Source organism: Neopelma chrysocephalum, unplaced genomic scaffold, assembly GCF_003984885.1.
Source record: "Neopelma chrysocephalum unplaced genomic scaffold, ASM398488v2 Primary Assembly neopelma1_376, whole genome shotgun sequence".
Classification (NCBI taxonomy): Eukaryota; Metazoa; Chordata; class Aves; order Passeriformes; family Pipridae; genus Neopelma; species Neopelma chrysocephalum.
The window spans coordinates 472,635-498,615 of NW_020898040.1; the positions used below are offsets into that span (position 1 = coordinate 472,635).

The following is a 25,981-nucleotide window of genomic DNA, read 5'->3' on the forward strand; positions in this document are numbered from 1 at the left end:
GCTTTTATGGCCCTGAACGCTGTAAAACCAGTCACGTTAACAGTTCGGTTTAGGGGAACTCGGATGTGTCTGGGGATTCAAAACGGACCCCTCGGGGCTCCTGAACACCCACTGGGCTGACCCGCGCCTGGCAGATTTGACCTTCAGGGGATGAAGTTTGTTTTTCAGGTTATGCATCGTGCTCTCAGGAACACAGATCTGGGTAGCCCGAAGCGGACGCGCTGCCTCTTCTGCCCCTCCCCGCTGCCCTCACGGCGCCCGCAGCCGCCATGACAGACCCCTCCCGCAAGGTCGCCGCCGCGGGGCTTCTCATTGGACAGCGGAGCTGTCAATCAAGCGATGGGCGCCGCTGAGGGGCGGGGCCAACGCCTCTCGCCATAGGCTGTCCGGAGAGGCCCCGCCCCCTCGGTCGCCTGGCAACGTGAGGCGCTGGCGGCGGGTGGGACCGGTACCGGAATCGGGATCAAGGCCGGGATCGAGGTCGGGATCGGGGTCGGAGTCGTGACTGAGTGCGCTGCAGGCCGCCGGCGGCTGGCATCCCCCAGTAACGGGCGCCTAAGACACCCCCTCCACCCAGGGATGCCCCAGGGCCGCTGTCCCACAGCCCTGCCCGGATCCTCCCGGCCCGGCCCCCCGAGCCGCCCGCCCCTCACACGGGGGATGCTCCTCCTCGGGAATCACCCCTCGACTGCTGACTGTCCCACAGCCAGGGGTTCCTGGGTCCCCCTGCTGCCCCAGACCCACACCCAGGGGACCCTTCGCTCCCTGTCAGCCTCCCACACTCAGCTGCCTCCTGCCCCCTCCGTCTGCCCTCCCTGTCCCCTCCTCTTGGCCCTGTTCCCTCCAGATCCCCTCTCCCACCCTCTAGCAGTGCCAGGCCTGAAGTGTAGAGGTTTCCTGCTGGGAACCCTGCCCACCCTTCCAAGGTGGGCACAGGGCCCTACAAGAGCTGTAGGCTGTGCTGCTGTGTTTCAGCTGCTCCTCAGAAGCAGTTGGGAGCTTTCCTCCCACCACCCTTCAAGGCCAGGAAATTATTGTTAAGGGAATATTATTGCCTTTTTGTGGGCATTCACCAGCCTCTCTGGGACAGAGACCAGCTCTGACCCATGACTGCATGTCCTGACCCCATGCCCACACCCAGGGAGAACTCCAGTGTCATCTGAAACTCCCACGTTTTCCTATATTTCCTTGTTTCCCTAATACTGTCATCGTGATTTTCTCTTAGAGAGAACATCCAAGAAGGAAGATTTAAGTGACAGTGGCAGCACAGGGACCTTGATGTTCTTTGAGAGTCTCACCTTGTGTGCAAGCTGTGTCCCTTCTAGACTTCAAACCACTCAGCCCATGATTGAATCCATCGCAACAGAGAATCCCGCTGCATTCCAAGCATCATCGTGAAGCAAAGAACCTTGGTGAAGGAAATGGCAACTCCAGAGAAGGCAACGACCCCCATAGGTGCCATGAGGGTGTTGGAGCCACGTCAGCTAAAGCCTGATAGCACAGAGACGGAAAGAATCCTGACTGTCTTGGATGAGACCATTACCAAGCTGGAGATGACCAGGTTGATCCCACGGATCACTGGCTCCCTGGAGAGGTTTGCTAGGATGCTGGGACCTGAGCTCACAGCCAGCCTGTTCGAGCACCAAAAGCTTTCAAACGAAATGCAGCACCTGCTCGCCAGCCCTGGAGCACAGGAGACCATGAGAGCCAGGGAGCAACGCCTGAAATGTTCTCTTAGACACATCCTGAGGCTCCTTCTGGCCAACCCTCTGCTTTGCCAGGGACTGAAATATCAAGTCCAGGTGAGAGCATCACCAGCTGATGCGTTTATCAAAGCCTTTGCGGAGTTCAGGGATTTCATGCTGGAGAATCTCCTGACCAGTCCTGCTGAAGAGCGAGAAAAGATTCAGTTTGTGGAAGAAATGTCCCTCAAGGCTGAGCAAAACACTGAAGCGATCACAGCTCTGCAGGCAGAGCTGGCAGCAGCAATCCAGACTCGAAAGGAGGAGGTATGATCTTGTGGGAATATTCTCCCACAAAGTGTTACTGGAACAAAACTTTGGTAACTAAAAACTGACCCCTTTATTGCAGTTCTGAAAGAGGAAGTTCCAGAAATCATTCCTAAACTAGATCCTAAACTTAAAGATACTATTTTGATTGGAAAATAGAATGAGGATGCTTATTGCACATTTGATTTTTTTTTAAAAACTTGAATTTGGCATGTTTTGAACCTGTTCTCATCAGCCAACTTGAACAAGACAAGTCCCTGAGTTCCAGAGCAGCAGCAGGACAGACACAAATTGCTGTGGTGGTGTCCTGGCAGGGTGACAGTGCCAGCTGCTTCATTCCTGCTGATGAAACAATGAAAAGTCATTCCAGGGAGAGATTGCTCTGATTAAAATCCATTTTTAATGTCTGCCCTGTCTTCACTCTTGCTTAAAACCAACATTTCTGTGACTCCTGACTCTAATAGCTGCCTTGGAGCATTTGTGATTAATCAGTGATTATATGAATTACATCAATTTTTAATTTTATCTGCAGCTGAGGTGCAGATGAACGACTGGGCACTTCCCAGGCCCTTTCCAAGCCTGTGGACTGAGCCAAGCATCCAAGCCCTGAGCTCCTGACAACAATCCTTTGTTTTCTACATGGGCTCCTCATTCTTCTCCCTGCAAGAGCGCTCGGCGAGGGAGGTTTTGTCCTGTGCTCGCTGCGCTGGACGGTGCTGGCAGAGCCAAGAGCCTGCTTCCCCCATTCCCCCTGCTCCTTGGAGATCTGGGAATTGAGACACTTGAGATTTTTATGTGCAATTTGGCAGCTTGGCCAGGGCGTCGTGGATAAATCTGTTTCACTGATCCCAGCTGGGGATTTCCCCAGACAGTCACTCGGAGCCTGATCCAGCTCTCAAGGGAGACACGGGGCTCGCTCTGGGGAATCTGGGTTTGGCTGTTCCTCAGGTGGCAGTGCCACTGAGGCTTGGGGTGGTTTGTTCGCTCTCTACCTTTACTAACGGGGTCCCAGAGGAGCAAAGGAGGAGGTTTCCAAAGCTCCTGTGTAAATCTAACTCCCCTCAGCCAGCAGTGGCAGGTCCTTGGTGTTACCTGAGCAGGCACCTAAGGGTCTCTTCTTAGATCTCCTCCATCTTTGCCAGATCTTTTTTCTCCTGCCCACCTTATGCCTCACTGGCATTTCCCAATGATACTCCTCTTGTTTTCTGGCTCTAGACGGACAGGAAGGACAAAATGATTGAAGACCTCAAAACCACCATGGAAAATCTGGCCAAGGACCGCAAGGCTGAGATCCAGCAGATGAAGAAGGAAGGGGCAAAACAGCAAGAAGAGGAGATGAAAGCTGCCCAGGGCAGGTGTGCCAGGCTGCAGGAGGACGTGCAGCGCCTGCGAGTGCAGTTCAGTGCCCTGGTAGAGGAGCATCGAGCCTCGGAGCTGCTTCTCAGGAAGGTAAAGGGGAGGAGAGCTCTGGGACAGGAGATTTAAGCCTGTTTGCAGAGCTGTCAGCTGTGCCTGCTGTCTGCTGCAAGGGATTCCTTGGTCCCTGCTCGTTCCTGGCAGGATGCACATGGTGTTTGTCAGAGTACACCCGCTCTGTCCTCATGCTCTGCTGATTCCAGTGGAAAGCAGCCCTGCAGCGACAGCAGGGACAGAGCCTGTCACAGGTCCTGCTCCTGCCTTGGCTCTGGGAGCACCTTCCCACAGAGCTGTGACATGGCATGGGAGAGGCTGTGGGTGGGCAGAGTGCAGGGCAGCAAGGCTGGAGCAGGACAGGTGAGGGATGGTGGAGAAACAAGGGATCTGGTGTAGGGTGAGCAGAGCAAACACAATACTGGCTTGATGGAAAGGCATCTTTTAGAGTTGATTTAGTGTTCAAGGTGGAACGTGGCTGATGTTGAGGGCTCAGCAGTTCCTGCTCTGCTTGGCATGTTGCTGAAGAGATAAGCCAAGGACACGGGTTGTGTTGAATGAGGGTAAATGTGATTTCATAGAATCATCCCAGAATGGTTTGGGTTGGAAGGGACCTTAAACCCATCCAGTCCCACCCTCTGCCATGGGCAGGGAGACCTTCCACTAGCCCAGGTTGCTCCAAGCCCCGTCCAGCCTGGCCTTGGACACTTCCAGGGATCCAGGGGCAGCCACAGCTTCTCTGGGCAACCTGTGCCAGGGCCTCCCCACCCTCACAGCCAACAATTCCTTCCCAACGTTCCATCTATCCCTGCCCTCTGGCAGTGGGAAGCCACTCCCCCCTGTCCTGTCCCTCCCTCCCTTGTCCCCAGTCCCTCTCCAGCTCTTCTGGAGCCCCTTTAGGCCCTGCAAGGGGCTCTCAGCTCTCCCTGGATCCTTCTCTTCTCCAGGTGAACCCCCCCAGCTCTCCCAGCCTGGCTCCAGAGCAGAGGGGCTCCAGCCCTGGCAGCATCTCTGTGGCCTCCTCTGGTCTCTCCCCAACAGCTCCACGTCCTCCCTGTGCTGTTCCCAGGGCTGGAGCAGCTCTGCAGGGGGGTCTCAGCTGAGGGGGCAGAGGGGCAGAATCCCCCCTGCCCTGCTGCCCATGCTGGGGGATCAGCCCAGGGCATGGGGGGTTCTGGGTGCCAGCACACATGGGCGGGGCATGTCCAGCCCCAAACACAGCAGCACCCCAAAGTCCTTCACCCCCCAGTGCTGAGCAGATACAGGAGGAGGAAACAGGAGCACAAGGCAGGCTCAGGCCTCTGGAGCAACAGCTCTGCCCTGAGGAGAACACTCTGGTGACACAGAATCTAGAACTGGGAAAAGTTTCCCTCCCCATTTTGCTCCTCCTGGATATTCCCTCAAACCGTCACAGCCCCCCACGGGCAGGACAGCCCAGGCTGGTGATGGGGGTATCCCTCACTCTTGCTTTGGGTGATGCAGTACGACTTGGCAACAGGGCTGGGCACTGACAAAGCACCAAACCCAAGTTAGAGCCACAGTACAACCCCCAAAATCTATCCATTTACACCTCCTTGGGCAGTGTCAGGCAGTCCCTGAGGCTGCAGAGCACAGCAGGGCTTGTTGAGGAGTGCTCAGCTCATTCCAGCACTCAGGAAGACGCATTTATTGACCACAGAGGCCTCCTTTCCTCAGCAAGTACAAGTTGTACTCGTGTACAAGTACAAGGTTGTACTTGTGGTCTAATTAGCTGAGGTGTGACCTCGTGATGGCCTGGGAGCCCTTGGGGCTTCCTGGGGCAGTGTCACGTAGGAAATCACATGGCACCTGAGATGGACCAGGAATGATTCCAGAGAGCACGGATACAGCAGTTGGGGATAAACTGCCCATAACTGCTTGTACAGCAGTACAGCCACTGCTAAACTGTTCTACAGCCAGAAATATCTCTTCTTTTAAAAGAGCATCTTCTGAGTACTTTCTGTCCTGCGTTCATGCTTTGCAGTTCTTTATTGCTTCTATTTTAGGGTGGTTTCTCCAGTTTGTCGATGACTTACCGCATTCCATAGGATACATTCATTTCCTCCTGCAGAAAGCACCTTTCAGGTGCTGTTCAACCCCCCAGCTCCATGCTGTCAACCAAATAAAGCCCTTTGGGCCTCAGGGAATGTCCCAGGAGAATCCTCAAACCAGGGCAAACCACATATATGTCAGCTGAGGGAAGCCTGTCCCAGGGACGGGGTGTTATACACAGATACAATGATGCTGGGGCTCAAAGCTTCCCTGCTTTCTCACTCAGGATCCTTCTCACTCAGGCCCCAGGTGCCTGCAGGGATCTGATCTTGTTTTGTGTTTCAGAGGAGGTGCAAAGCGGAGGAGGAAATTGAGAACTGGATCCAGAAATACGACACAGACATGGCAGCAAAACAGGTATTGGCTCTAAACTGCTTTGCTCTGCCATGAGGGAATTTGCTCAGGTAGATTCCTGTCCAAATGGACATGTGGCTCTTACGCAGGAGGCCATGGAAGTGACAGACAGATCTCCATCCAGATGAACTGTAGGAAAGGGATCTTTGTCCTGCTTATGTGTCCAGGAGTTCTCTGCTCCTTTGGTTTTAGGAAAAGCTACATCCACTACTAAATCACACAGTATTTGGGGGCCTATGGATTGCCACGTTCTTTCAGGCACGTCCACCACATGCCGGGCAGCAGGTTTTTCAGGTTTGCTCCAATCCTCAATCCTCATGGCTCTGTCTCGTGCCCAAATCCCGCTCCTGTTCCTGCTAGATCCTTTAGAGATGTGCTGGGTGCTAAGGAACCCAACAGCCTGCACCCAGCTGAGCCATAACAGCCTAAGGGTCACATGAGCACTTCCAAACCTCACCTCTGGGAAGGCCCTGGTGGCTTCCCTGTTCCTGCACTATTTATGGGGATGGATAAAAGCTGCTGGACTTCAAAATGCAGGGAGGGGCCTGAAAGCTGCTGCTAATTGTAAGGAATGATTCCCCCGGTCAGGTGTTTAATAATGGGATTATTTTGGTTTCCTGTCTGTGGGGAGGCAGGAGCAGGTTTGGGGTAGAATTTGTCAAGGCAGACCCACCCCCCCCCACACTGTTCTCAAATATTCCATTGTGGGAGGATTTTTCAGAGGAACATGAAGATACTGGGACCTGGCATCTCATGAAATTCCCTGGGTACTGGGCACATGCCTTCTTTTTGAATCCCTTCGGAAAAGCTCAGCTCAGCTCCCCGTCGTGGTCCTGCATGGGTTTGGGATGGGTTTCAGGACCCTTGGGGGTGTACAGGGAGGAGCTGAGCTGCTGTACCTGCCAGGCCACGTTCGAGGCGATTCACGCTGTCTACACCGAGGAGAAGGCCCAGCTGGCCCAGCTGATGGAGAAACACGCTCTGCTGCTCCAGGAGTATTCCCAGATTGAGGAGGAGCGCAAGATGCTTAAGCAGAAGGAGGAGGAGGAATTGCAGGAGCAGGCCAGGAGGAACCGTGCTGCCACCCGCATCCAGGCCGCCTGGAGAGGCTACGTGGTGCGGTCCTTCTTCAAGGCAAAGCTGAAGAAGGCCAGGGCCAAGGCCAAGGGCAAGGGGGGCAAAAAATAAAGCCCCAAATCCCTTCTTTGCCCCAGCAAAGCTGCTGGGTCTGAGCTCTTCCAGAGAAAAGCATTAAATTGTTAAGTTTGGAAAAGACCTTTAACGTGATTAAGTCCAACCACCAACCCAGCACCACCGTGTTCACCACTAAAATATGTCCTCAAGTGCCACATCCACATGTTTGTTTGAACACTTCCAGGGATAGTGACTCTACCACTTCCCTTGGCAGTCTGTCCCAGAGCTTTAGAGCCTTTTCCCTGATAAAAGCTTTCCTAATATTTAATATAAAGGTCCCCTGGCACAACTTGAGGCTGATTCCCCTCATTCTGTCAAGTCCTGGGTGTGTGGATTTGGGAGCCTGCATCCCTTTCCACAGGAGGAAGCTGCAGGACTGTGAGTGAGTGACATGAGTCCTGCCTGGGCATCATCCTTGGAGTGTGCAGTTTTCAGGAGGGTGGGATGTGGCTCAGCCCAGCCTGAGCCGTGTTCCCAATCCTGCGAGCCACTTCCAAAGCTTAACTGCAAGCTGGGAGCAAACAGCCTTTTGGATCCAGCCTCCCAGTGACATTTCTTTACCCATGGCCCTTCCTGGCAGCCTCCCTTCCCGGGAGAGGGCAGTGGCACTGGCTACAAAGCCCAAATAGTCTCCACGATCAGGTGAGGCCACTGTCTCCTCTGACAGGGCTAAGGGAGGTGTGTTCCCTTCCTTGCAGCCACAGGAGATGCTGGGATATGGGAGACTTTGAGATGTTGGTACCCATGTGGGCAGTTTGGGGTGTAGGTACATCTCTCCAGGGAATCTTTGGTTCCAACAGCCTTAGAGTTTCTGGGAAAAGTTTGTTCAGCCTGGAGAAGGGAAGTGCCTAAAGGTGCTCCAGGAGAGCTGGAGAGGGACTTGGGACGAGGGCCAGATCCCGAGGTTTGGAGCACAGTGCCCTCACTGGAGATTTCACATGGCTGGGGGAGCCCCCTCACCCTCCCTGTGCCCCGCAGGGCCTGTGTGTGCAGGTGATGGGTGAGAATAATGGGATCAGTGGGATCAGGGTGGATTAGGGAGATCAGGGAAAGGTGATCCCCAGGCTAGGGGGGAAGGAAAGGAAGGGCAGAGGATAGAAGAGGAAAGAGGGAAGGGAAAAAGGAAGAGAAGAGGGAAAGGAAGAGAAGAGAGAAGGGAAGGGAAGTGGGAAGAGGGAAAGTAAGGGAAGAGGGAAGGGAAGGGAAGTGGGAAGAGAAGAGGGAAATTAAGGGAAGAGGGAAGGGAAAGGAGTGAGGAGGGAAGGGCTCTCAGCAGATGGGGACACCTGGCTGGGCAGCACCTGCCACTGACCCCATGGTGCCCTGTGGAGAAGGGACCCCTCAGGCATAAAATCCAGGCCCATGGCCTGGGACGGGGAGGGGGGAGCAGGTGAGAGGGACAGAGGGATGGGGCTTTTCCTCCTGGCAGGGAAGACAAGTCCCAAGGAGGATTTTTTACGGGAAAATTTTTATGGGAACTATTTTTTTTTTTACATCCCAATTTTTTATCCCCCCCAGCTCCCCCGGCACGAAATGGCGGCGGGGGGGCAAAAATGGGGGGGGGGGGGGGGGGGGGGGGCCGTTCCCCCCCCGCCGCCGGGGGGGGCGCGCCGCCCCCCCCCCCCCCCCCCCGGCCCCCCCCTTCTCCCCCCCCCCCCCCGCGGTCACGTGGCGGCGGCGCCGCCCCCGGTCGGCGCGGACGGGCCGGGGCGGCCCCGCGAGCGGCGGAGCCTCGGCCGGGCCCCGCGGGGTCTATGGGGAAGGCGGCCGCGCTCTGCGCCGGCGGCACCCGCGGGCTGGTCTCGCTCCTCAGCGCCGTGCCCTGCCTGGCCTGCCACGAGCTGCCGGCCATGAGCAGCGAGCCGGGCGGCCGCGGCGGCGGCGGAGGAGGAGGAGGGGGAGGAGGAGGAGGAGGAGGAGGTGGGGGTCCGGCGGGGGGTCCGCCCGCCGCCCCCCCGGGCTCCGACACCTACAAGGGGTGGCTCTTCAAGTGGACCAACTACCTGAAGGGCTACCAGCGCCGCTGGTTCGTGCTCAGCAACGGGCTGCTCAGCTACTACAGGTACCGGGGCAGGGGCCGCGGGGGCTGCGCGGCCAAAAGCGCTGCGTGTTACTCGCTTCGGGCTTTTTTTCTTCTGCCAAGGCCACAGTCGGAATTTGGTCTTCCAGAGCCGTGGTACAGTGCGAGTCCCCCCAGGGACCGGCCGCCCGTGGGTCTCCCCTCCATCCATCCCTCCTTTCCTCCTGCTGCAGCTCCAGCTGCTGGAGCTGCCCGGACTGAGCAAACCTTCCAGCAAAACAACCCGAAAGCATTGTCCCTGTGCTGTGCGACCTGCTCCTGCTGCTGGTTCCCTGCCAGGCAGGATGCCAGAGCATGGGAATCCTTGTCCCGTCCGTGCCTGTGGCTGCGAGCGCTGCGGCGGCCGGGGAAGGATGGGCTGGGATGGGATGCTGTGCCTGGGATGGGATGTTGTACCTGGGATGATGTGCCTGGGAAGGCAGCCCGGGCTCAGGCTGCGTTCCTGGGGGAAGGAGAGAAGCTCCAGCACTCGGCAGAGATTCCAGCCTGGCTCTCTGTGCTGTCAGACGGGCTGTGGGCTCAGCGAGGAGCGTGTCAGACACCCCGAGGCTGCGAGCTGGGATCCAAAGTGATGTCATCCCTGGAGGTTCTCTTGTGCTTTGTGTCTCAGCTCAGTGCTGAAAACACAAACGTGGACGTTGGTGTTTTTATCCTTTAGGAAGGTGTCCCTGCCCATGCAGGGGGTGGAATGAGGTGAGGTTTAAGGTCCCTTCCAACCCAAACCACTCTGTGGTTGGGATCGTGTTTATTCTTGTCACTTGGAACACAAACGCTCTGTCACCTTCAGTATTGTGGAACTGTTGGCTGTACTTCAGGACACAGAAGCAATCCCAGATATTGAAGATGGTTGAGCTTTATAAAATAATAAGTCTTTAAAGTGCCAAACCCTCTGAGAGAGGAATTCTCTGTAAAGGCTACGCCAGAGCTGTTTTTCCTCCCGACACAAAGTTCATCAGCTGATTTCCTCCCTGCTCCAGCTGCTGACACGTAGCCTGAAGCAGATCCCAGAGCTTCAGCTCCCTGTCAGGTGTGACTATAAACTCCTCCAGCTCTAAGAGACATCTGGAACCTGGGTCCTGGGGTCAGACCGTGGCAGGTAACAGGGCAGAAGTTCAGTGATGTGTTTATCTACTTGGAATTGTTTGAAACCACCCAAGAACTTAAGCCAAACAAAAACACCCCGACAAGAATGAAGTTACCTCTCAGTAATTCAGCTAATTTGCTTGTAATCCTTTCTGGAATGTTTTAACTCTGCCCCAGATCCGCCCCCCAGAGCTGTGTGGCTCCAAAAGGCTGTTGGAGTTAATGCTCCACTTATAACCATGTCAGAATATTATTTTTCTGTTTTGATGCCAAGTCTGTCATGAGCAAAGAAGTGGTTTTCTTCAACAGCATTATTTTAGATGGGAACAGCCGGGTTTATTTTAAGACAATTTGATCTGTTTTAGGCTGAAACACCGAACAGAAACACCCAAGGAAATTATTCTGAGCAGCATGTGAAGGAGTTGAAACTTTGTGGAACTTTCAGGCAGGGCAGACCTGCAGCAGCTGCTCCAGGGATGCTGGAGGGTTTTGTGCTTCTTTTCATTACTGGGCTTGATGACAACTGAATTAATTTAGTTGTGAGTCAGGAGTACAAAAATACAGTGCAGAACACGTGGTAAAATCTTTCTTAAATGGAGAAAAACCTCCATGATACTCTTCAAACCCAGCGCTCTGGAATAGTGGCTGTGTCAGCTGGAATTGCCCATCTCAGAGTGCTCCTGGGAGACAGTCTGGGGTAAAAACTGGCAGTTTTGTTCTGATATAACTTCCAGGTCACTGGCAGGACTGAGGCAGCTTCAGGTATCAGGCTGTGTGTTTTCACTGACCTTCCCTGTGAGCAGACAGCCCGGGCAGGACAGGGACTGCTGCCTGTTTCACTGACACAGAGGATATATCTATATTTATATATATTCTATAAAGGTTTCTGGCATTCTGTGAGCCACAGGTCTTGCTTTCTGCTGGCTCTTTATGTCCTTCCCAGCTTGGCAGGTCCATGCCAGAAGTGTCCTTTTGTGCCCTTGCAGGTGAACTGCTGCACTCTCCTTGTTTTGTCACTTTGGTAGCTGGAGTTTGGCTGCACAACCCACCTGATTTAGCTGCTGGCTGCTCAGGAGTAGCCTCATAGAAACTTCACTTTGCTTATGCTCTAAAATCATCCAGACTGGGGAAGCTGCCTCCTTGTGTGGATTGATTTTGTTCCAGATTGGAGCTTTTTGTTCCATTTGGGTTTCCTGCCGTTTGCTCTTTAGCTTTAAACCCCCGCCTGTCTGGTTGCCTGTGATTCCTGGTGATTCCTGGTAGGAGTTTTGTTTGTAGAGCTGAGCTCTTGAAATCCTGGGTGTTCCCTGGGGCTCTGGTCGTGCCTGTGTGTGGGTGGGCTCTGTGCCATCCTTTGGGAGCTGCTCAGTGTGGTTTGCTCCAGCAGCCAGGTGTGATGCCTCTTTGCTGCCCCGTTGGTTTCACAGGGACAGTTTGCTGAATTAAAGCTTCTCTTTTCCCCCACTGGAGTATTTAAAGCCTCCTGTATCTTTGCTACATCAATGAAGACATCAGGTCTTGCTGCCAGCAAAGCTTCATGTGCTTTTGCTTTGTATTCCCTACTCTAAACCTGTGGAAAATAACAGCTGAGGAATTCTTGCAGATTTCCTGTGCAGAACCCTCCTCTGGAGTGAGGTGTGTGGATTTAGAAAGCTCCTAGATAGTTGGACCATTTTAATTGCATTGATGGCCCCTCTTAGGTTGGTTTTTGACCAAGTTTTCTGGCTGATTTGGAAATCAGCAGTGATGCTGGTGTGGGAGGGCAGTTTGGGGATGGCACAACTCGTCTGCTTGACTTGCTAATGATCCAAACTCCCTCTCTGAACTCCTCTGCCACTCAGATTTATCATTATCTATAATTAGCGGCTCTGTATGGGAGAATCTAATCACCTTGAACAGATAAGTGTTTTCAAGGAGATTAGAGAGGATCTTCAGGTGAGTATTAACTCATCAAGGATTGGCTCATGTGATCATCGATGCGATGAGTGTCTGTTCTCCCAGCAGCTTTCTCACCTTTCAGGGGCTCAGGTTTCGTGTTGGCTGCTCTGTGGATTGGGTGTCTGAAGAGCCCCCAGCAGTGCTTTTTGTGGGCACAGGATGTAACAACAAAAGCAGTGGCAAATGGAGAGGGGAAAACCGTGTCGTGCTGTGTGATGTGGTCATTGTTGTGAAGTGAAAGGCTTCTCCAGTGAGCAGCATTAACTCCCCTCATGGCTCTGCTCTTAGAGCAGTGCTGGGTGCCTGGGGCGGTTCAGCTGTCTTGTCTGGGTTTTATCCTGCAGCTCATTTCCCTGGAAAAAGCTGTTTCCCAGAGCAGCGTTCACCAGCTCTGTTTATCCAGCAATTAACTCTTGGCTGGCATTGTGAGGGCTTGAGCACAACCCAGAGGGGTTTTTCTTGCTTCTCCTGCTGAGACTCCACTGAAAGCTGAGGTGAGGAGTTCAGCTTGAAAACTGCTGCTGATAGAAGAGACCTGGAGGGAACTGGGGGCTTCCAGAAGAGACCTTGGAACCTCTGATCCGGAGCCTGTTCCACGTAGGGCCTCCCAGTGAGGTTGCTCAGGACCTTGAGCTGCTGAGGTTTGGATGTCACAGAATCACAGAGTCATTTGGGTTGGCAAACCCCTCTGAGATCATTGAGTCCAACCAGCACTGCCAAGGCCACCACTAACCTGTGTCCCCAAGTGGCACATGCACACAGCTTTTAAATCCCTCCAGGGAAGGTTACTCCAGCCATGGCATGGGCAGCTGTGCCAGGGCTGGACAACCCTTTCTATTAAGAAATTTTCCAATACCCAACCTGACCCTCCCCTGGCACAACTTGAGGCCATTTCCTCTCCTCCTGTCCCTTGTTCCCTGGGAGCAGAGCCCGACACCCCCTCCCTCCTGTCAGGGAGTTGCAGAGCCAGAAGGTCCCCCCTGAGCCTCCTTTTCTCCAGACTGAGCCCCCCCAGCTCCCTCAGCCACTCCTGGTGCTCCAGACCCTGAAATCTCCAAGGTACGAGATTGCAGAGCCTCTCCACGCCCCTCTTCCAGTGTTGGACCAACCTTGGGGGAGAAATGTTTCTTTATATTTAGCTTTTACATAATAAAATGAGGCAATACAGTCTCCTAGAATGATTTTTGTAACACCTCCTCCCTCTGCAGACAAATCCTGGAGTGTTTGTCACCCTTGGGTGCTGGAGCATGCAGGTTTCCAGGAGAGCCCTGGAGCTCCTGGTGACTTTGAGCTACTTGTTTTTAAACAGTGATTAATAATTGGTGTTCCCAGTCATCTTGTTTTCCCATGGCACTTGCTGCATCCATATGGTGCTTTGCTGTTACTCCTTGTTCATTATTTGCCCACGCTGGAGGCAGCTCCTCCCTGTGCTGTGTCCCTGGGGACAGGGTGCTGGCACGGCTCCGTGGGGACATGGCACGTCCACGTGGCATTCCGGGGGTGCTGGGGGGCGAGGACAGTGATGCTCTTTGGGCTGCTGCTTCCAGCCTGGGTTGCTCTGCTCCCAGGATGGTGCTGTGGAGGGGGTTGGCATCACTTGACTCCAAACAGCAGCTACTGCTGATGCTGCAGGAGGGTGTCAGACATGGATCTTGTCCTTAAGGATGTCTCTATCATGGCCTGGTTACTGGTGCTATGTGAGGGGTTTTACAGCTGCTGCCTGGTTCTGTTTGCTGGCTGCAAACTGCAGCGAGAGCTGTGAACTCTGTTGATGCTTTATTTCTACCCATATCTTCTTAAATCAAGTACAGTTGATTGATTTGTTCCATCCCTGGAAGGGATGGCAAGGTTGGAAGGGGCTTGGAGCAACCTGGACTAGTGGAAGGTGTCCCTGCCCGTGGCAGGGGGTGGGATTGGGATGAGCCTTAAAAGTCCCTTTCAACCCAAACTGTTCTGGATTTCTGTCGCTCTGTACTGGCCCAAATGCTTCATTTGATGAAATCGTAGCAGAAATAACTGGCTTGTCTTGTGCAGAACTAAACTTTGAGAGGGGCAGAGCACTGCTGTCCTTGTGGAAGAGCAGCAGCCTGTGTTGCTGTCTCAAGGTCAGTCGTGTGGGGAACCCTCAGGTAGTGTTGCTCACACTGCAGTTTTCCCTCCTGGAGCAGTTTGCAGGCGTGAAGTGTGTTCATGGGCTCAGCTGCTCAGGTTGTCACCAGGGTGAGGTGCCTGGCACCCATTTCTGGTCTCAGTTGTCCCAGCTTCCATTACTGGAGCACACGTGGGTGTTGGTGCCCCTCTGCTGTCCCTGTCCAGAGCAGGGGGTCACTGCCCAGCCCTGTGTCTCTCCCACGGGGTGCTGGAGCTGCCTCAGCTCTGCCTTTTTCAGCTCTGCCTTTGGAGTGGGCTGGCCCTGCTCTGGGACATCCAGGGCCGTGCTGACCTTTAGGAGCAGAGGTTGGAGTGGGCTGTGTGTGCCTCAGGACATCCAAGGCTGTGCTCAGCCTGGATAACTCTCTCCAGCCCGCGGTCCATGTGCTGCCAGCAGTGCTGCTGGGTGCTCCAGGAGCTCTCTTTGGCTCCAGAGGTGACTGACATCACCTGCCTCTTGTCTGTAGCTCCTCTCCCTGTCTTTTTACAGGGAAATATGTATTCAGCTCCAGCCTGACTTACTCCAGTTACAGGTTTAAGTTGGTGCTTGCACGGCCTGTCATCCTCTGTGCCCACAGTGAGTCACCGGGGAAGGAGCTGATCTTTCTTGTCAGGAGTAATGTGAGGAACCTGCTGTGCTTTTCCCTGTAATATCCCTTGTATCCTGCTTGATTTCCTCCCAAACAGGAGTTTTCAGCCAGTGCAATAAGCTCTGTAACTCATCTCTGAACAACATGGACACTCCTTACCTGTAGGTTGGTTGATGCTGCAGTGGGTCAGACTGTGGAGCTTCTCTGTATTGTTTGTGCTTGTGTATCAATTGTTGTAGCTGGGTAACTCACCCTGGTAATATTAGGTAACTGAAGTGTTATCAGTGATATCAGAGCCCTTTTCTCCCTGTAGGTCTGTTCAGCTCTAGTGCTGATGGCCCACAGCTCACCCTGAAATGTGAGTTGTCAGGAGAGCAGGCAGCATCTTGGAGATTTATCCCTAAATAGGATAGTTCTTCCAAACCTGAGCTAACTGGAGGTGTTAAATATCCCTTCAGACCCTTATTATGCCATTCAATTATCATAATCATTCCTACAGCACGTTGGCAGGGATCTTTCCTACACTTTACATCAGCCTTTGTTTGGTTTTGCTCAAAAAGCTCGTTTAATAATTAATGCCATAATATTCCTGTGCGTGCCGGCTGCGGGCTGGGCAGGCAGAGCTGGAGGAGGAGAGCAGAGCCGGCTGTGCTGTGGTGCTGGGGCAGTGATTGCTGACTCACAGGGCCAGCGCTGAGCCCTCGGGCTGCCAAGGGATCAGCGGCGGAATTAAACATGCAGATGGGGAGCGTGGGACTGTGTGGCACTGACGGCCCCGCGCCGGGAGCAGAACAAATCAGAACAAATCTCCTCCTTGGTCCCGTGCCAGGCACTTGGGATTCACTTCCCCGGGCTCCTGGCGGTGCTGGTTTGTCCCTGGCTTGTGCTGTGACCCGGCCTGGCCTCCCGCTGTCCCCCGGTGGTGCTGCTGGAGGTGTGACATGCTGGGGGTTGGAGCTGCTCACAGGTTGTCCTGCAGCTCTCCGTGACACGGGCAGTGATGGAGCTGCTGCTGTGTCAGCACCATCGTGTCACAAACCCTGGGTCACAACCCCTTGTCACCCGTGTTTTCCCTGCATCCAGCTGCCCTTCCTTTCACACCCTGCCGGGCCAAACTGTGTTTCTATTCACTCTGCTGGGTTTTTTTATCTTTATCTAACTCTTCAAGGCTATTTCTGTTTTGAATCACGACCGGATAGATGTATGTCCCTGTGGTGACTCAGGGGGAGGTCCTTCATTCCCTAAAAATAGTCTTAATTCTCCAAATCTTTTGGATGAGAGCACTGTCTGGGCACGCGTGGCTGCTTAAAGCAGCTTCTGCAATGCATGTGGGGGTAAATATGGGGGGTAGGAGTCTGTGCCTTTCTTTTTTCCTGCTTTAACCCAAAGCAGTGATTATTAAGCTGTTATTAATAGGTAGAGCAGGTTTCTGCTGGGAACTTTATAAGAAACAGAGCGGGAGAATGTTGCCCTTGGGACCTGGAGGTTGTGCATTGCTGGCATGTGTAAGATCCTCCCAGTTCAGGCTGGTTGGTTGGCACAGACACCTGAACACTGTGGCTGGGTGGGCTCCTAAAGAACAGCAAACTCCTTCCCGTGGCACAGCCACAGATGTGACTCAGGGGCTGGCAGCGGTGACCTGGGTGGGAGCAAAGCTCCTTTGGGAGGTCACTTGGCCTCCTGCTGCTGGTGATATGTTCAGGTCCATTGCTCTGTTTCCTCAGGGCTGCTCCCAGTGCCGCCGTGTTTGCATCCATTCCATGTTGGTGTTCCCAGCTGACTTGGTGCTTTGTGCCTGTCACTCACCCGAGCACAGAATTAGAGTATTTGTCACAGCAGCAAATATCCATGGCAACTAATTCCCCAGTTCTGGGAATCTTCATGATTTTTGAAGTTTCTCTTTTCCTGTGAAATGCACAGGGGTGGTTCCACAAACTTTTTTTTTCAGGTCTTCTGCAACTGTCAGGAGTGGTGGCTCTTCTTGGAGGCGTGTGAAAAATACACCGGTCCGAGTTCGGAAGATGGGGTGAGTTTGGGTGGATTTGGCTGCACAATGGACGTGGGTGACTGGGACGTGCCTCTGCTTTCCAGGACTGTGCAGGAGTGGAGACCACAGGATTAAAGAAGCACCTTTTTGTCACAGAAGTGTGGAGTTGCCATGCAGCAGGTGGGGATGTCACCTGTGCCCTCAGCTCGTGCGGAGTCAGTGATGTTGTGTCAGGGCAAGGTCAGGTTGGATCTCAGGCAAAGGTTCTTCCCCCAGAGGCTGGTTGGGCACTGCCCAGGCTCCCCAGGGCAGTGGGCACAGCCCCAAGGCTGCCAGAGCTCCAGGAGGGTTTGGGCAACGCTCTGAGGGACAGGGTGGGATTGTTGGGGTGTCCTGTGCAGGGCCAGGGGTTGGACTGGATGATCCTGATGGGTCTCTTCCCAACTCAGGACACTCTTTGATTCCAAAGTTTCAGCCTTTGGTTTGAAGTCCTTTCTGGAGGCTCTGGCTGGGAGCCCTCAGGTGGTGCTGTGTGCCTGGTGTCAGGGCTGTGTTGTTCAGCAGCCCCATCCTGTATTTTGGAAGAGTGAGACCTCCCAGCTTTGCTGTTTCCAAACCTGCAGGTTGCTGTGCCTGATGCTGGACGCTGTTTATCAACTGTTTATCATTCCCCAGTTGCCACTGAGGGGCTTCCCAGCAGAGCTTGTAGAGCAAAAGGCACTGCAGGTTTATAGGGTGTGGTGAGGTGAGACTAATCCCTGGCTTTATTTTATCCCAGCAGTGTTTGCCATTCCTTGTCTGTTGGGTCTCTGTGGTCTGTGGGGGGGAGAGGCTGCTTTGGGCTCCCTGGCTTTGCATCTCCCCTGGGATGGAATTTTTATAAGCAGGAGGAAGAGAGTGCTCAAACCAAAAGTCACTTTGTGATGGTACAGAGGTGACAATCATCATAATACTGTGTAACTTGCACTGATCATGCACAGCACTATGAGCTCCCACACAGAACTGGACTTTCATCGTCTTGCCATGAGCTATGGGACTCCCTTTGGAAGCTGGTGTGGTGTTGGTGCTCCCTGTAGCCATTTCCTCTCAGGGATTGATTAGGAGTACCTATGACTTGATTGGTTTTTGGTAGATGTGATGAGATTCCACTCCATTAGTCACAGTATTTGCTGTATAATGTCATTATTAACGGGTGAGTGCCCTCCCAGCCGGGCTGTGGGTGATGCCAAGTGGAGCATAGAGGTCACAAGTCTGGATTTCAGAGGGACCATGACAGGCTGGAGTAACAGGATGGTGGGAGCCCTGTGATGTTCAGCAGAGGCAAACACCAGCCCTGCTCTGGGGTTCCTGGCTCGAAGCAGCTTTGCAGAAGAGCCCTTGGGAAAAACAAGGTGACCAGGAGTCACCAGAGGTCAGTGGTGGCTTTGGCTGCTCAGCAGAAGTGCAGCGTGTGGAGGGAAGGGCCCGTCCCCTCTGCTCAGCACGGGGTGCCCTGGCTGGGCCGTGGCTCTGGTTTGGGGGTCCCAGGGTGAGGCTGGAGGGGAGAAGGGATGTGGGTGTGCTCAGCTTGGAGCAGGGGAGGAGAGGGGAGACCCACAGCTCTGTGATGAGGGTGTGAGGGGACAGAGCCCAGCTCTGCTCTCTCAGGAGGAGGCAGTGGGCACATGGGAAATCCTGCATGGACACATGGAAACGTGTTTAACTGGGAGTGAGGGCTGAATACTTGGGGTCTGGAGGGAACTCTTGACTATTCCAGCTGTGGATACACGGGGTCCTGAGCAACCTGATCTGGATGTAGATGCTCAGGGCAGGAGGCTGGACCTGAGGTGCCTTCCAGACACGTTTCATGTACCATTCTATGGTAGTTTGACAGTAAGTTTGCCTTCAGCTCTCTGGATGCTGATGGGGGTGAAGAAAAACTGTGTCACGTCTGTGGCTTGTCCTGGAGCCCCGGTGGTTCCTGTGTCTGTTCACAGAGTTCCCCACTTCCATGGCACCCTAAATTGAGGGAAGGATTTCTTCCTGACACTGGGACAGCCTGAGGATTGGCAAGCCAAACTTAGGATGAGATTAAGCTGTGCTTTGCTGCTCTATCATAGTTTTATCTCTTAAAGCTTCTAATAAATACAGTGTTTTGCTGGAACACTTGAGGAGGCAAAGTCCCAGTTGGGTTTTTGATCCCTTTAGGAGTGGGATTGGCTTAGGAGCTGAAGGACAAGAATTTTCCTATTTTTTTGCCTGTGCAGTCTCTGGGATGTCTCAGCTGGGTGCTGCCCTGGAACTGTTTTCCCAGGAACCTGCATTTTTGTGTAAGTAAACATGGAGTGTGCACTGGGTGAGGCATCTGCCTCTTCCTCTCTGTTTCTTTCCTTTACACCACAAGGAAAGCAATAAAGACTTCTAGTGGAAAAAACTATGGATGCAAGCTGCTTGGAAGTTTACTTTTAAATTTGGAAGTTGACTTGCAGAGATGTAGAAGTTAATCCTTTTGCCCTGTAACAAACCCATTTTTCCCTCCTTCCAGCCTGCAGACATCCAGCCAGGAATTGTCACTTGTAAGTACCTGCAGAGGCTGCAGCTCCATGTCCCAGCACACACAAATACTGGATTGGAATGAATTTTGCTGCACATCTGCAGCCCTAAGGTCTCTTTGCAGCACAGGCTGCCCATAGTTGATATTCTGCTTTTTGGGGCCATTACAGGTTAATTTATTACCTGCCACCCCCTGCTACAAGCATGAAGCACATGCTGTGGGAACGGGACTGATTCCATCAGGATTTGTACATTTGAGTTGCAATGCACAAAACCTGAACAGCCTGAGTGGTTTAGAGAGTCAAATTCTGCTGGCAGTGGAGACTGAGAGCTTTAGGGAGGCATCCCTGTGGATGCTGCAGGGAGTCAGTGATGTGTTTGTAGGAGGCACTGGGATCATCATGTGGCTGCTGTGCCTGGAATTCCACAGGGTCAGGCTGGGGGTTGGAATAGCTGGAGGAGCTGCATGAGCTTGAATCATGGAATCATGGAATGGTTTGGGTTGGAAGGGACCTTAAAGCTCATCTCATTCCACCCCCTGCCATGGGCAGGGACACCTTCCACCAGCCCAGGTTGCTCCAAGCCCCGTCCAACCTGGCCTTGGACACTTCCAGGGATCCAGGGGCAGCCACAGCTTCTCTGGGCAACCTGGGCCAGGGCCTCACCACCCTCACAACCAACAATTCCTTCCCAGTATCCCATCTCTCCCTGCCCTCTGGCAGTGGGAAGCCATTCCCTGTGTCCTGTCCCTCCATCCCTTGTCCCCAGTCCCTCTCTGGCTCTCCTGGAGCCCCTTGAGGCCCTGGAAGGGGCTCTCAGCTCTCCCTGGAGCCTTCCCTTCTCCAGGTTGAACAATCCCAGTTCTTTCAGCCTTAGTGTATTGTGTTTTTAATGTTGGGAACTTGGTCCAAGGTGTTTGTTTCCATGAAGATTTACAATTCCTGTAATTTTAGGAAGAAGAACTTGTAGCTAAACCACCAATAATAAGTGGCCTCTAATCCCACAGGCATTGTCCTGAAGTGAGGCATCCTCATGGGTATGGAGGGAATTAAAGTTTTGTTTCACATTCAAGACACCATCCTTTAAATATTCCTGTTGTTTTCCATGTGCTTTGTAAAGGGAATAAGTTAAATCCAGTGAGCCCTTTGTCCCATGTGGCTTGTGCACAAAGTCCACTGTTAACATGAGGTGTATTTTTAATTTGCAGATTCAAAATATACCATTACACCATATAATGTACCATTACACCATTAGATGCGTTTTTAATTTAGAGATTGTGGTTTATTTATGGAACTGCTGCTTTGATGTAAACCCAGCAGAGGTGCTTCAAATCCCTGTTTGTGAGGGCACATCCTTCTGCCTGCTGTGATGGGCACCTTTGTCCCTTAAATCCAACCTCACAAGAAGTTGTGCCACACCAGGTCTCTATAAAAAGAATCTGCTCCCATGTGCAAGTGTTGTAGTCGGAACAGCTCAGCTTAAGTGAGCGTGGATTTGATGTGATCCCACTTGCTTACTTGGGAAAAATGGCTTTGTGCTGCTTTTCACTGGTGTGTGCTCCTTAATGTCATAGCATTGTGGAATGTCCTGTGTTGGAAGGGACCCACAGGGATCACTGAAGTCCAGCTCCTGGAATATGTTGGTATGGGACCATTTGATTCCCTACAGTGACCTGGCTTCTGTCCTCTCTGCCAGCATTGCCTTTTACCTCTGGTAAAATAAACAGAAAATTGAGGGTTTAAATAAAAATGGGTAGAGAAAGTAAGAAAGATGAGTTTTCATGCTTGAAAGCAGTTTGGTGGATCCTGGGAAGGAAAGAGGAGGATGAACACAGCTTTATTTGTCACCTGCATGTGGCTCTGCTCTGGAAAGCAGCTGAGCACTGTGCTGTGTTCCTCTGCAGCCCAGCTGGGCTCTTCCTCCTCCCCTGGGGACGCTTCCCATGTCCATCCTGCAGTGCTTGGGGCTCCTTTGGTGGAATCCTTCCCATGGCAGAATTTGCTGGGCTGAGACCCCCAGGGCTTGGGGTCCTTCCTGGCAGCTGCTGGACAGAGGGGACACGAGGCACTTCTTGGAGTCACTCTGAGGAGCATGTGGATGCAGAGGGTGCTTCTAGGCCCAGCTTGGCCTTTTTTGTCTGTTGAAATGTTTGTATAAGGTTTATAATATAAAAGTTTAAAGCTGCAGACCAGCATTCATCTCCCTGCTGTTGACCGGAGCAAATGTAAAGCTGTGGAAAAGCTCTGGAGAGCTGTTTTCCTGCTGATGCTGGCTGTACTTGTGGTGTTTGTTGTTGCAGGTGGATCTGTCCCTGTCTGGGGATCCACTGGGAGTGTGGATCACTGCAGGGAGAGCTGCTGAGGCACATGGCAAATGTCTGCTGCTTCTCCTGTTTTGCCTGTTGTTTCTCTGCGCTGGCAGAGCACCCAGCGTGTGTGTGTGTGTGTGTTTGCTCTCTTGTTACCTCTCTCCTTCCTTCCTCCGGTGGAATTTGTCCTGAGGAGCAACCAGAGCCCTGTGTTGTGTCCCAGCACTCTGGGGCTGCAGTTGTTGGGGAGGCAGAGGAGGAGGTGTTTGGAGGAGGGGAGCGTTGGATGCGGCTCCTGCGGAAATGGATTCTGCTGAGGCTGAGGGCTAAAAATAACCCATTCCCAGCCCTGTCCCTGTGACGGGAACTGCTGGACACGAGCTCTCAGGCACTCAGGGACCCAAGGTTTTCATGTCCTCTGTGAAGCACCAGGGCCTGGAACTGCGCTGGGGCTTTGGGACCTGCTGGCAAAATCCTGCTGCTTCCCAGGAGCCCCAGCAGGTGGGTGGGCTGGGGGGGTGTCTGGACAAGCAGTGTGCAAAATGGGGTTTTGCTTGTGCAAAAAAAACCCCTAAAGGTGGCTTAAAAGAAGGCTGGAAAGGGACTTTGGGCAAGGACCTGGAGTGACAGGACCAAGGGAAATGGCCTCCCACTGCCAGAGGTCAGGGTTTGATGGGAGATTGGGAAGGAATTGTTGGCTGTGAGGGTGGGGAGGCCCTGGCACAGGTTGCCCAGAGAAGCTGTGGCTGCCCCTGGATCCCTGGAAGTGTCCAAGGCCGGGTTGGACAGGGCTTGAAGCAACCTGGGCTAGTGGAAGGTGTGACCCTGCCCATGGCAGGGGATGGAACAGGATGAGCTTTAATGTCCTTTCCAGTCCAAACCATGATTTGCTTGTTTGCCTTTTGTGGTACATGTCCAGCAGGCTGCTTTGGAAGCCCCTTGGCTTCCCAGAGTGGCTGCTGGAATGGAAGGGAGTGACTTTGGATGAAGTGCTGAACCTTCCCTGCGTGGAGGAGAGGGGTGGGATGGCAGCTGGTTGGTCTTGAGCAGGTTGGGAGGTGTCCTGTGAAGGGTGGCTGGGAGGACAAGGGTTTGGCTTGGCTGGAGCCAGAGGAGCAGGGGGTGGGGTGGGAGTGGAGGGCAGGACTTGGACTGTGCTGAAACAGCTGGAATGTTGCTGCCCTAAAACCACTGAGCATCTTATTGCACCACACACGTTGTCTTGCAACACAATGCACTGAAATAACACCCAGAGCCTGGGCTGAGCACTTGGGAAATTTTGTTAAAGCTGTAACTTGTCCTTGTCTGCTCCTGAGAGCCCTCCCTGGGGAAGGTCACTGACTTTGCTTTCCCTCTTGGCCCTGTGTTTGACTCCTCTGTTCCTGGTAACCCACAGTCAATATCTGTAGGATTTTTGCAGAAAAGGTACCTCCCCTGAACACTGATCCCAGAGCAGAGTATTGGCATTACTTGGATTATAGAATCCCAGAATGGTTTGGGTGGGAAGGGACCTTAAAGCCCATCTCATTCCCACCCCCTGCCATGGGCAGGGACACCTTCCACTAGCCCAGGTTGCTCCAAGCCCTGTCCAACCTGGCCTTGGACACTTCCAGGGATCCAGGGGCAGCCACAGCTTCTCTGGGCAACCTGTGCCAGGGCCTCCTCACCCTCCCAGGGAAGAATTCCTTCCCAATCTCCCATCTATCCCTGCCCTCTGGCAGTGGGGGACCATTCCCTGTGTCCTGTCACTGCGACAGGCACACAGTGCTGAAAGGCACTCGGTCTCACAGGGAAGCAGCCGAGATGTGCCAGGTCTGTCCCGAAGCTGTTGGCCAAGGTCACTTGAGTGTCTGCAGGGTTTGGTCCAGGAGCACCATCAGTCCCAATCCCAGTAAGCAGTTAACTCTCAGTTTCTATTTTAAATGAAGCTCTTGGCATCTGCAGTGGCTGGAATGCCAGCTGCCGATGCTTTTTTATGTTTTGGGTTGTGCCATAAGGGATGGGAAAGGTCTTACACTGCGCCACGCTGCCCCTCGCAGTCACACTGCCGACACAACTTGCTGTGCTGCTTTCATTTCCCCCTGTGAAAAACCTGCTGTTCAGGACTGCTGACCTCCTCACTCCTCAGGAGCACGTCCTCCAAGGATCAGCTGATCATTTCCTGGGTAATGAATGTTGTGGAGGCACCTTGTGTGCATCAGTCTCTCTTGCAGTACTCAAGGTCATGCTCCCTTCTGCTCAGACTCAAGTGGCAATTTCCTGGCCCCTGGAATGTGTTCCACAAGGCTGGTAGCTGCTCCCAAACCTGGGATATGCTGATTGTAGAGCTGAGCACGGGTTTGTCACGGAATAAAGATCTGGGTGGTCTCAGGAGGCCACAGAAGTTGCTGCTGTTGGCTGATGTTGGGTGTTTGCCTTGAGCAGAGGCAGCTGCGTGTCCTGTTCGGGCAGAAGATGGAACTGAGGGAACCTCTGTGCAAACCTGCACTGGGCACACACCTGAAACCAACCTCCACACCCTGCAGCACAGAAACCTGCAGTAAAGTAGTTGTTGAACTGAGGATTCCAAAGGCAAGGGCTGAGAAGCAACAGTTCGGGTTTTAAATGGGAAGTTTCATCTTTCTTCTTGTGCCTTAAAATAGAGGAAGAAATATGTGCAACCGTGTGGGCTTTACATCTGGATATCAATCCTTGGGGAATATTTCATACAGCAAGAGATTCTGCATCGGGGTGTCTGTCCCTAAGGAATATTTCATCCATGGGGAGATCCTGTGCTATAATTGAGTGTTGTTTCAAAGCTGACGAGGAGTCAGGAGTGCAATGATTTTAGTGGGATGTTTGAGGTCACAGACCATAATTCATGTGGTGTCTGTGAGGGAAATTTATTTGGTACTGAAAGCGTTAACATTGATGGTAACTTGCACAAAGAGAGCTGCTTGCAGCGTGGAAAAATTCTTGGAAGTGAGCTCTTCTATCCACACTTGATCTTGGAAAGATGGATGAGTCTTGTGCTCAAAGCAAATACATCCCTGAACTCTGTAGTCTGGGAAAACGGTTTTTTTTTGACCAATCTGAATATTGTAAGTGGAATAGGAATTGATGGGATAGGAGTAAAAATGGTACTTAATGTTGGCTGTGCTGTGCCCTGTGTGCTCTTATGTCCTTGGCCATTGTGGTGAGAAAATATAAATGTGTGAGAAAATATAAATATAAATGTCTATGAATATATAGACTGTGGCTGATCTTTATTCTGATCATTTAATGCAATTCCCAAGGGCTGAAGGACCAGCAAAAACTTCAAATCAGAGGCTGTAACGAGAAAAATCACTGCCTGAGGCTCTCATTGCTGCAGTGCATTTATTCCTTGTGCAGCAAGAATATTTGTCAAGTGAACCTTGTGTGGGGTCACTCCCTGTTTGGTCTTGCTTAAAAAGGAGCCACCGAGCACGTGAGCCAGGCCTGACCCGGGTCCTGGATTATCCTGATGGCTGTGGAGGCAGTGGGATCTGCACCAGACCTTTATAAACTGTTCATTGATGTGATTATTTCAGCAGCAGCACAGCCAACGAGTCTTGGTGGGTTTTTTCCCCTCTGGATCTTTGGCATATTTGCTTGGAAAGCAACAAAAACAGCAAACTAGGGTGACTGGGGGCTTCCTCCGGCGTTTTTGGAAGAGGTGAAGAGGGTTTCTGATGGGGTTCTCTGGAGCTCTGAGTGTGCACCGGCCTCTTGTGTGGCTGCCAATGTCCCTGCTGGGCTCTGGGGGCAGTTTGGCACCTGCTCAGACAGGTTCATGGTGACCAGAACATCCCCCTGAACTGAGGATTTATCTTTGGGAGCTACATCTGGGCCACGAGTCAGAGAGGAGCGTGGGGAAACCCTGGCAGAGGTTGCCCAGAGAAGCTGTGGCTGCCCCTGGATCCCTGGAAGTGTCCAAGGCCAGGTTGGAGGGGGCTTGGAGCAACCTGGGCTGGTGGAAGGTGTCCCTGCCCATGGCAGGGGTGGGATGGGATGGGCTTTAAGGTCCCTTCCCACCCAAACCATTCTGGGGTTCTGTGAAGAGCCTAAAGGGGAGGAAATGAGTGCACTCACAGTACAGTGAGGGAGTGCAGGTGCTGCAGACAGCTCTGTCTCCCCAGGAACTTTCTGTGGTGGTGCCCGATGTTACAGCCACCAGCAACGGCCTTGGAGGAGATGGAGATCCAGGCAGAACCCATTCCCAGCTCCAGTGCAGATCCCAGGTCCCCTCAGCCATTCCCAGCTCCAGTGCAGATC

General features: G+C 53.0%; 2 protein-coding genes across 6 annotated transcripts in view; both read left to right on the forward strand.

The window, feature by feature from the left end:
- The first annotated feature begins 327 nt into the window (after nt 1–327).
- Nucleotides 328–7,125, forward strand: IQCD (IQ motif containing D). 4 transcript variants are annotated; one of them, XM_027706470.1, is made up of 5 exons: nt 328–421; nt 1,226–2,009; nt 3,225–3,458; nt 5,775–5,846; nt 6,750–7,125. In XM_027706470.1, exons 2-5 carry the CDS (start codon nt 1,422–1,424, stop codon nt 7,029–7,031), a joined length of 1,176 nt encoding a protein of 391 aa, XP_027562271.1. In that variant the 5' UTR covers nt 328–421; nt 1,226–1,421; the 3' UTR covers nt 7,032–7,125. The 4 variants fall into 4 exon arrangements, with proteins under 4 accessions (XP_027562271.1, XP_027562270.1, XP_027562273.1 ...); XM_027706469.1 differs by having other exon boundaries at nt 365–480; XM_027706472.1 differs by having other exon boundaries at nt 415–439.
- A 1,651-nt stretch (nt 7,126–8,776) lies between these two features.
- OSBP2 (oxysterol binding protein 2) overlaps nt 8,777–25,981 on the forward strand; it is a 102,581-nt gene continuing 85,376 nt past the window's right edge. Inside the window, exons 1-2 of one of the 2 annotated variants that reach the window (XM_027706465.1) lie at nt 8,777–9,099; nt 16,828–16,905. In XM_027706465.1, the coding sequence (XP_027562266.1) occupies nt 8,792–9,099; nt 16,828–16,905 (386 nt within the window). In that variant the 5' untranslated portion in view covers nt 8,777–8,791. The remainder of the gene's footprint in view (nt 9,100–16,827; nt 16,906–25,981) is intronic. The other variant, XM_027706466.1, reaches the window with a different exon arrangement.